At 36.0% G+C, this 10,839-nt stretch overlaps 1 protein-coding gene across 3 annotated transcripts in view; it reads right to left on the bottom strand.

The window, feature by feature from the left end:
• Positions 1 to 10,839, bottom strand: part of dnmt3ba (DNA (cytosine-5-)-methyltransferase 3 beta, duplicate a) — a 28,636-nt gene that overhangs the window by 7,681 nt on the left and 10,116 nt on the right. For all 3 annotated transcript variants that reach the window (XM_015040984.1, XM_015040994.1, XM_015041002.1), the window contains 18 exons: positions 10,501 to 10,627; positions 9,631 to 9,684; positions 9,441 to 9,478; positions 9,044 to 9,193; positions 7,921 to 7,974; positions 7,663 to 7,812; positions 7,478 to 7,585; positions 5,992 to 6,121; positions 4,578 to 4,697; positions 4,449 to 4,493; positions 4,294 to 4,373; positions 3,787 to 3,899; positions 2,798 to 2,981; positions 1,597 to 1,681; positions 746 to 891; positions 582 to 672; positions 338 to 486; positions 167 to 252 (listed from right to left, as the gene is read on the bottom strand). In XM_015040984.1, coding sequence (XP_014896470.1) covers positions 167 to 252; positions 338 to 486; positions 582 to 672; positions 746 to 891; positions 1,597 to 1,681; positions 2,798 to 2,981; positions 3,787 to 3,899; positions 4,294 to 4,373; positions 4,449 to 4,493; positions 4,578 to 4,697; positions 5,992 to 6,121; positions 7,478 to 7,585; positions 7,663 to 7,812; positions 7,921 to 7,974; positions 9,044 to 9,193; positions 9,441 to 9,478; positions 9,631 to 9,684; positions 10,501 to 10,627 — 1,910 coding nt within the window. The remainder of the gene's footprint in view (positions 1 to 166; positions 253 to 337; positions 487 to 581; positions 673 to 745; positions 892 to 1,596; positions 1,682 to 2,797; positions 2,982 to 3,786; positions 3,900 to 4,293; positions 4,374 to 4,448; positions 4,494 to 4,577; positions 4,698 to 5,991; positions 6,122 to 7,477; positions 7,586 to 7,662; positions 7,813 to 7,920; positions 7,975 to 9,043; positions 9,194 to 9,440; positions 9,479 to 9,630; positions 9,685 to 10,500; positions 10,628 to 10,839) is intronic.

The raw sequence follows: 10,839 nt of genomic DNA, 5'->3' as shown, positions 1-10,839 counted from the left end.
GTGCTTGTTGATTGAAGCGTGGGCGTGGTAATAGAAGAGGCCAACAAGTTGATTGGAGTCTTCCCAGCTTGAATTTACGCTTTAAGCTTCCATTTTATTAGCTTACGTTTAATAGTTTCAGCTTTAACACATAGTAAGGAAGGAACGTGACTGGATTAGAACCTACCTGCTCATCCCAGGTATGTTTCCCCAGAAGTATCGTGCTCTGTGAGCAGGGCTGACTTTCACTGCATCAACAAGCACTGGGTTGCACTGGAAACAGAGCAGAATTCCCATATCAAGGATAGACTTTTACCACAGCTGTTTTATTTCCATCATGCTGCTTAAAGGTCTTCACCTCCAGGAACCTGCAGATGTCGGTTTTGTCGTGAGCGCTCATCAAAACTACGTTCTCAAAGAGCCAGAAGAATGGACGGCTGTCTTCCTCTTTTGGCTTCAACAGGGTCAGAATGCGGTAGAACTCGAAAAACAGTCTCCCGGTGCCCTCTGCAGGAAGAAAAGGGAGGGAAAAGGAGGCAATACATAAAAATAATAAAATCTCAATAAACCCCTTAAATTAAAAAAATAATTTTTAGACGTACCAAAGAGTCCTTTTCTCAGTGGGTTGACCATGGACAGGTCGTTGCATGGACTGCCTCCGATCAGGAGGTCAAAAGGACCCCATTCAGCCAGCTGAAGCATACATAGAATAACTTAAAATAAGTTTTTAGTGTAGCCTAACTTCAGCTTTAAGTGAGGGTCTCACATGTTTCCTTGTAATGGTGCGGACGTCGTTCACATATTCAATCTTCCCTTCATGTTTAATCATCCCCACAACAATCGAGTCATCACAGATCTCAGAAGCGATGTATCTTTCGATCTTGAACCCCAAGTCTTTGAGCACCAGATAACCTGTCAAAGCATTCATTATTAGCTCTAATGAATGTTTTTTCTATGCTTCCTTGAACAGGTTAGGATAAGTCTATGGACTATAAAAAACATGTTTATTACATTTCTTAACAAAATCATTCTTAGATAATGAGCTATTTTAGGGCCTCTTGTCACTTTAAATCCAAATACACTTCTTCTGGCCACGCCCCCAACTCAACGTTTACACGCACTTGTAAATGGCTGGAAACAGTTGAGCAATTATGCAGCCATCTTTAAAACACAAACGTCTTTTCTGAATGTTAAGTCAACAAGAAAACACTTGTCTGTTCCACCAGCCATTATTCAGTGCATACAGTGGTAAAACCAACAGACCACACCTGCTTGGAACCCTGCCAGCGTTGCTAGGTAACGGGGCTGGGGTTGCTAGGTAACGTCAGAGTGCCAATGGAATTTGATTTAATATTCGGAAGGTTTCCAGGCACTAGAAAACATTAACTTATTGCCAAAAATGGCTGGGGTGGTTTTTTTTAAGTGCTCGGGCTGTTTTTTGAAGCATTTAAGACACAAATAGAAGAATAAAAATATGTAGTTTCCCGTTATAATCATAGATCCGACCCTTTAAGCAATAAAAAGGACACTTTTGTGTAGCTCAAGCTAAATTATTGTGACACTAACACAGAAATTACTTTGTGTTTTCATATATAAAAACATCTGCAGTGAACCTACCTGTTGCAATCCCATCAAAAAGCGAGAGCACTTTGAGTGGCTTTCGTTGATCAGCAGGGATAGATGGGTAAATCCTGTGAGGCTCCTGTGGTTATTAAACCAAAAGAAAACAAGAGTTTTATAGAGATAAAACTCCATTTCTTCCAACATTTATCCACAACACATTAGATCCAGTGGAAAGCTTTTAGGAAAACAAACAAACAAAAAAAACTTTATTATCAAAGTGACATTATATTGTAATTTCTACAATGTAGTGACAATTAAATACAAACTGCAAAAATATTTACCGCCTTCACCGCAAAAACACAAAATTTTACTCCATTTCTTTTGTCTAGTTTCTGATGCAAATATCTTAGTACACATGAAATAAGACAAAACTAACTTAGAAGTAACTAATTAATTAATATTGATTAATTAATCTGACAGTTCCACTGTCAGATTATTTCAGTTATTACTATAAATGAAATAATCATTTATTGTCACTGATCAGCTCATAAAGCGGTAAAACCACCTGACCAGACCTGCTTGGAACCCTGCCTGGGTTGCTAGGTAACAGATAAGCAATTATACTGTTACCTAGCAACCCAGGTAACAGTAGGAAACATTAAACAACAAAACACCAAAAAAAGTACTTCCCTTCACTAAGTTCAAGTCTGAAATAATTCCTCAAAAGAAAAACAACTTGAATGTAAAGAAATGAGATGTAGATGTTCAAGAGCTTTCCAGAAATATAAAATATTTGCACTTATAATTAGCCTTTCTTATGTTTTATAATTTAATTTCATCTATTTATTTTATGTTGAGATGCTTTTAAGTACTTTAAACATTTTTCACTATTTGTCTTGCACAATTCTTCTTTAACTAAAGAACTTTATCAGTCAATGTTGACTTTAGAGACAATGTTAAAAAAAATATTAAACCTGTAAAACTGCATTTAAAATACAATGAGTTCACCCTGGTTTTATGCTGGTACAGTAGAGAAAACATAGATAAGCAGACCAGTGAAACCAGTTAGTCTGGAGTCCTGGGAGGGTTCAATGCTCACAGCTGACAGCACCCATGCAAATATACTGGTTAGCATTTTATCTGCCACCATTCAAGAGACAATATTTCACAATTTCAGCACAAAGACAAACAGTATGAATGTAAGATTAGAGGTTTTTACCAAATGATGCACCATGATGTTTAACATGGTACTTACAAACTCCATGGCGCTGTTATTAGTGAATAGATCCTGAACTTTGACGCTCCAGTCTGGTCTCAGTTTGAGGTTCCCATCGCACTGCGACGGCTCACACATGAAGCAGCTCCAGGGGTCGATGTCTTTCAGTTTGTCGAAGGTTCCTTCAGCGACCAGGATGTCCAGGCAGTCCTTACAGAAACATCTGGACGAAGAAACAAACATGGGAGGTAAACCGACTTGTAAGAGAAGGGAGAAATGCTCTGAGGTGGATGAGACATCTTAGAGAAAACAAAACAGATAAAACTACACTCCAGAAATCGTAATTAATCAGAACCACCAGAAGATGGGAGTTTTATTTAGATGAAAAATGAAACTGAAATAAAGACATAGTGTCGCTTCCAGTGCATCTTTGCCTGTGACCTGACAGTCCGACACACATTCATGACCTCAATATGTTCCCATAAATGACTTTCAGCTCTTGACTTTGAATATTATTATGTATACAGACAAAACACACTTTCTTTCCACAGCTTTTTACAAAGCTATGGTGATAGTTCCCAATGTGATTATCAAAGCAGGAAGAAGTTTTCCTAGAATAACTCACTGACTTTGAATCTTATTGAAATAATTGTCAACCAATTTAGTAATCAATTAATCGCTAACTTGTGTATTCAAACTCAAAAAAGGTCAAATTCCTTGAAAGAAAAACATACTTAGGTGAATAAATAAGCCAGAAATGAATATAAGTTATATATATTTTGCATTTAAGATAAAAAAAACCTTCTTTCTCTGTAAAACTGTTCTGACCAAACATATCAAGAAGCAGTTTTAGCTCCACCTGGTTCAAATTCTGCTAAAAAAGTATATTATTAAGCACCATTTAATATTTACATTTATTGACTGAAACTCTACTTACCAATATTCTTATTTTGTTCCATTTATTTGCCTTCTGTGTTTGTTTCATGATATAAATTGACTAAAAACAGAGTGAAGAGCTTTGTGTTTACCTGCAGCAGCTGGCGTTCCCACACAGAATGACCTCCAAGCCCGCGCAGCAAACCGTGCAGTACGACTGGTAGCCATCTTCATCGTAACGATACAGCGTCTCTGTGAAGTTCTCCTGCAACGGAGAAATTTCAAGGTTTCCCCCAGAAAACTTGCTAAGCCCGGTGGTTAGGACCTAAGGCAGTCATTCATCCAGCAGCCTGTCATGTTTTTGAATTAAAAAATGTTTAAAGCTGACAGGAAAGTTTTAAATATCACTTGATAATTATGTGATATTGAAAGATTGGAAGATTAATACCTGAACACCAACTATAAAGTCTTAGAAAATGCAAACATTTTAAAAAGATTTAAATAAATAAGTAATACTTAGCGTGGCAGGGGGACAAGCAAAGCCTGGTGGCCTGCCAGGCTTATAATACACTGAGGGAAACCCTGGATCTGCTGTTGAACTGAACATCCAGACTCCCGGCCCGGACGCATAAAGGTATCAAGGTGGGTTGTCGGATTACCTTGCATCTCAGACAAAGACCGCCTTCAAACAGGGGATGCTGGACATCGATCTCAGATGATGCACAAGACAAGCAGAAATCTGAAATAAAACAGGGAGTTATTAAAAAAACAGAGTTTATGTCTGAGACTTTAAATCCACAAATTGCAAACTTACCTTCAATTGTTTTGCCTTTTTCTTTCACCTTTTCTTTCAGTGATTCTGTAAAGAAAATTATGAAAAGAAACCACATGTAAGAAAACAAAATTAATGTTAAATAACTGAAATGCTTCCTACATGCCAAACCTCTATTGAAGGGGGCATTGGGGGTTGCTGCCCTGTTTTTATAGGCATATTTTCGTTTTGGTGGAGGTTGGTAGTCGGAGGAAGGAGAGTCGCTAGGATCTTGATTTGGAGAGGATTCTTCTAAATGAGAGGAAGAAAAAGAAACATTCAGGAAAAGCAGGAATGTCTTTGTTTGAAGTTGCAAACAAAGACTGATATTTGACACAGAGTTCTGGAGTCAATCATTTCACAGCAATGAAGCTTACCCAAAGCTATCATAGGTACAGAATTAGCATCTGTGTAAGACAGACCGTCATGTTGTGTAGTTGCATTTATTTTCCAATACACCGCTAACTAGTTTAGCTGACAGTAGTTTTTCTAACCCTAAAGCACCAACCCTAAACATTAGCTCTAACACTAAAGCGCTACATCAATACATTATTTTGCAGAAGCTAATGCTAAATTGTTGATACCCTCCGTGTCCTGAACTCTTATATGTTGTTAACGTTTTTATTATTTATGGTAAAAGTCATATTCACACCTCCAGAAATCTGCAACAAAACCTAATTTTCATATTTTATTATCTATCTTAAAATTAAGTTTAAATGCTAAAGCTTTAAAATTATTTTCCTTGAAAGACTACAACCTCCCAGCACTAATTTGAGTTTGATATTATAATGTACATGTTCTACAAATGCCCTTAGATATTGTATTTATGTTTGTCTTGTTCTCTACTGTCTGTTTTATTTTGATTTTGCTTGTTTCTTGTTTTAAGTAAAGTTAAAAACAGAACTGCTGTGTAAGCAGACTTTACCCACTTCAAAATAAAAGCATGAATAAAAACATAACTCTACTTGAAGAAATCTTAATCAGTCAATAACCAGAACATCCCCCCAAAAAAACAAGCCTGAAACAAAAGGAAAACTGTGAACCTGAAATGAAGAAAGTACAGAGTGAAAAACATGCCAAAAACATGCAATGCTTTTATACAATAACATTGTCAATAACAAATCCATATTTTTCTCACTCTTTTCTTTCCTTTCCATCACTTATTTAAGTATCAATCAAGAATCAAGACTAAAAAATATAAATAATTTTGGTGATTCTAACTGAAACAATAGAAATTTGGCCTGGTTTGACTTCAGAAAGTGAGAAAAAAAGGTTTGAGTGTCTTCTTTTGGTGTAAGTAAACTTCTGGTTTGAACTGTACATTATTGGCATTCAGTGTGTGAACGCATTGGACCTGGAAGATTACAGCTCACCAGAAACTGCATCCAGGCAGCCTTTGTAACTGCAATATTGTATATTTATGATGTGATTACGACAAGTCTGAAGTATACAATTTGTTAAGTGTTTATTGTCTGCTGAAAAAACTCAAGAGATTGAAATGTAGAGATTTAAGGTAGAAGGAAAAACATATTGCCCTCAATTTTACCAAGAGGTGCAAATCCCCTGGGTCCTGTAGGCAGAAATCCTTCAGAAGCCCAATCCAACATCATCTTCAGCTCTCGCTCTTTATCGCCTTCTGCCTTAGAAAAAGACTTCCTACACCGTTCAGCTGCCAGCTAGAAAACAAAAATAATATGAAAGTCAGAAATAAACATATAATGTTCACAGGTACAGATACATTTACCTCCGTGAAATAAACAAAATCCTTCCAAGTTTGTCACTCTAAATCTGTTTAACTTATGATTATTGCTAAATTCAACATGAATCATAACTTAATTTTAACTCTTGTTTAATAATCCTTGGGAAAGTAGAGATAAAAAAAAACACAGTAGTAATACTTTGCTTTTTATAATAAGAGTAAATATAAGAAAAACTGCATTTCCTGTTTCAAAATAAGAGCTCACAACACAGAATTATTTGTATTTTTAAGCTTTTTTTTTTTTTTTTTCAATTTTAAGCTAAAAACAACCGATTAAGACATAATTACATCATTATGCCTTACAAAAGCATATTCAGCTCTGGTAAAAATGAAGAGCCCACTGCGCTGAACCCCATTGAAAACCTGGTTATTCCACCAAACTTTGATTTCTGAACTCTTCCTGAGTTTAAACATTAGTATTATTGTTTCTAAATGAATATGAACTTGTTTTCTTTGCTTTATTTGAGGTCTGAAAGCTCTGCATCATTTAAATTATTTTGACCATTTCTCATTTCTGCAAATAAATACTAAAATTTTGTTTGAATTTTCACAGACATACTGTCAGAAGTTCATAGAATGAAAGAGCATATAAAAACTAAAATCAGAGAAACTCATCATTTTTAGTGGTGTCTTGATTTTTTTTCCAGAGCTGTATATTTCTTGTAATGTAAAATATAATGTTTATTGTTTATTTCACAGTTGGTGACTGTTTTTTTTAGCTGCCTTGCTGCTGAATGAAATGTGCTGTAAAAATAAACTTGACTTTCCTGACAAAACAAAACTAAGCAGACCATATTTATGAAGATGAAAGCAAATCAAAGATGGCGGAAGCACATTTTGCTGCAGGTCATTTGGTTTATATCTCCACCAGTTTTAAATATCCAGAGACTCGACTAATTTTTCTACTCTTCTTGAGAAAACAGCTCAGGCTCAGTCGGATTTTATGGAAAGCATTTGCCAAAAACAATTATTGCCTTAGATTTTTATGGATATTCACTGATCTACACCACTGTAAATCTGGTTGCATGTTTAGGTTCATAGTCCTGCTGGAAGGTTAACCTTTGGTTCAATCTCAAGTCCTTTCCTTAAACTTTAAAACTACGCACAATTTTGTGTGAGCCTTTTTGAGCCATGGTAAAGTTTCATGTTGTGAGTAAATAATGCAAAGGGAAGGAATGCAGATAAGAGCTGACAGACATAATAACCACTCAGGAAAGCAAAAACATTCCCTCTCCATGCTGGCTGCGGGTAGCAACATGTTTGTTCTGATTACCTCACAGATTTGGTAGATGGCGTCCTTATAGACTGGCAGACTGGCAAAGGAGTTTTTGCAGAAGCACAAAGTGAAGAAACTAAATGGCTTCAGCCTTTCTGTGCTGACCTGCAATAGAAACCCGACACTCACTCACAAATAAACATTAAAAATTAAAACCGGTTGACCAGAGCAGCAGATTTTACCTCTGAAAACATCCCATCGCCGAACCACTCCACCCTGCGCATGCCTGGAGGAGCGTGCTTGGATTTCCACGGCATCACCAGTCCAGGCCACATGGACATCCCAGTTAGTTTCCCCCACACCAGTTCCCCCACAGAGAATCCTTTCCCATCCTGCAGAAAAACAGAAGGAAAAACAAGGAAGTAAGGTGAGGTCTTATGAGATAAGACCTGTAAGGTCTGTAAGTCAGACCAACCTTACTGTCAGAAATGGATAATTACCTGGTATTGACCTTTGGATGGAGTGCTTTTACTGAACGGTGAGATTCCTTCAAGCTTAAAGAAATATCAGAGAAGTCAAATTATTACAACTAACTTGAAAAAAGTGTCATTTTTCTATGGTAGAAAACTTTAAGTCAAGAGTGTTGAACTCAGTTTCATTTTGGGCCACATCAAATATCTGAATGTTCTTAAAGGGCCGGTTGTGCCAGAATGTATTGGTAAAACCCACTGAACTGTTAAAATATCTATAAATAGCCATTTGTTTATGAATACAATAAGTGTTGCTTAAAGTTAAATAATTTTGAACATATTTTCTCACTAATCAGTTCATCCAGGATTTTGGTTGTTTGGGGATTTTTTGCAATCAAAATCACAGATTTTGTGGCGCTAATTTAGGAATATCTCTAAGGAATTTTAACGATATTTGTGCTAATGTATGATGTTTTTATTAATCACCATATTTGTCTTGGATTATAACTTTACATCAAGGAAAGCTGAGGCAGCAGTCAATCAAAACAATGTTTTTGGTCAATTTTGAGAAAGAATTTGCAGTAAAAATCAGAAAAAATGTAGGGATTTGTTGATTTTGTGTGAATTTTGAGGCCACATTGGCCTCCAGGCCCTGAGTTTGACACATGTGCTTTAAGCAGTATATTCTCCAGTTTTGTTCACAAAAAGCATTTACATTTTTATACTGCATGTCTGCAATGATTACTCAGTCCCTCCAGGATGTTGTGATGTTTTTTGTGATTGTTGCAACCTAAAATCACTGATTTTGCAGGACTTTTTTCAAAAGTGTGTGATTTTTAAACTTAATATAGTCTTAGAAGAAAGTTGAAAAAAAGTTATGTTAAAGTCCCAAAACGGACTTTAACATAATTAATACTACAGACGCAACAATCCGATATTTTCTGTATCGGTGACGATACTGAAAAAAACTGAGTGACAATATGGCCGATCCATAAGGGCAGATCTATTCTGTCTAATTCTCTGCTTTGTGCTCTGAGCTTTAATATTTATTTTACATTATATTTAAAATTCCTAATCACACTGACTGAACAAATTAAGATTATAATGGTTCCTGGAATAAATAACTCTGCATGTTACAAACAGGTATACTTACCTCTTCATCTATGGAGTCCGCACCACTTTTGCGGCCTTTAATTAGGCCAATGGGTTTGGACCAGGTACCAACACCAGCCTGAAAGACTTTTCGGGCCTGTGGTTTCTGGCGTAAGCTGCTCTCCCAGCCATGACCTCCCCTCCAGACTCCCTGAGACAAAACACACTCTCATTTCTTATCCAAATGCCATGCACACACAAATACACAAACAAAACAGGGATGTCTTGATGTAGGACAACCAAACACAGATCAAGAAAGTCGGGCAAAAGTTTTAAGAACTGGATCACTGAGGAGAGATTCAGATGTTTCTCAGGTCCAATAGCAGAGTTCAGATTTGCATTTATGGTCTATCATCTAATCCAAATCAGAGAAGATGCAAATAATGAACTTATATTACCTCATGCGACAGAGAGCCGTTCATGAAGTCATCACAATCTAAATAAACAAAAAGTGCTTTATTACTGATGGCATCAGACACTGTGGGTGCTTACTTTTTAAAGTTTGACGGCTAGCAAGATTTTTTAAATTTTATCAATAAAAACGTATTGATACAGTTACTCACAGCTAATAAAAGAATTTATTTTTACCGTTTATCTTGATTAGGCGGACTTCACAAGGCTTCAAATCGAAGCCATTCAAAGCTGGAAAAGCAAATCAAGAGTTAAAATATGACAGAATGCGATTCTAAAACATAAATCATAACGTAATGACAGAAATGTGATGCATTTCTAGGGATGTGAACAACAGACTTACAATTAATTGTTGATTAATGGTGTATAAGACTAAAATGATATGCAATCAATTAACTAATAACTTCGTTTAGATGTTATTAGTCTCTAAGCGGACATTGTGCTTAGTGTTGTAGTAAGATAAGGTGAGGTAATTTTATTTATATAGCACATTTTCAGCAACAAGGCAATTCAAAGTGCTCTCAATCTAGTTTACTGCCTGCTAAACGTGTGGCCACCTTAAAGCAGAAGGGGTTGCTGGTTATCCTTAAGAGACACCAGCTGATACAGAAACAAAGCTGGCGGGGCCATACCAGAACGGGAAAAAGAAATGATCCAGAGTTTGGTTCGGGTTGCAAAATGCACTTTATGTGTTTCTGTTTTGAAATCATTCTTTAATTCAGTAACCTCAGAGGTTCCTGTTTTATTATATTTTATAAATATGTCTAAGTTTAATGCGGGAAAACCACATTTTTATCCAGTCAGTATTTAATACAGCTAACACAAAAATAATGTTAAGATTTAAAGATTTTTTTTAAACTCAGCATATTATGAACGTTTTTTCTTAAAAGACAGTCGGCCATCTTGACACAAGAGAAAATTCAAGTTTTTCAGAAAATGACCATTTATCAATGAATCATTAGTCAATTATTAAGATCAATCAACTTTAGATTAACTCATTAATCGATAACTTGCATCCCTAGTTATCTGCTTCGTGGAGGATTGTACCGGCGGCGTAAAGGTGGAGGTCTGTTTTGCTGCCGTTAGTGAGAACACGGTCAGGAATGACCTCACATTCGCTTTCTGTGACGGTATCACTCTCAGAAGACGATGCAGCATCATTGTTGTCTAAAGCCTGAAGGAAAGAGGACATTATCAGTTATTTAGTTGAAGCTGCAGTTTTTTATGTATTTGCTAAAACTGTCACCATATTGTAACAGTTTAATATCGTCACCTTCCAATTTTTCTAATTTTTTGCCAAAAGTGATTTTTTAAAAATACAACAGAAGTTTAAGGCAAAAAAAAAAAAAAAAAAAAAAAATTTTTACCAAAAAAAATTACCCAAAG

This window comes from Poecilia latipinna, unplaced genomic scaffold (genome assembly GCF_001443285.1).
Source record: "Poecilia latipinna isolate Pla-1442-1.1 unplaced genomic scaffold, P_latipinna-1.0 Scaffold31, whole genome shotgun sequence".
In the NCBI taxonomy this organism is placed as follows: Eukaryota; Metazoa; Chordata; class Actinopteri; order Cyprinodontiformes; family Poeciliidae; genus Poecilia; species Poecilia latipinna.
This window is presented reverse-complemented; position numbering and strand designations above follow the sequence as displayed.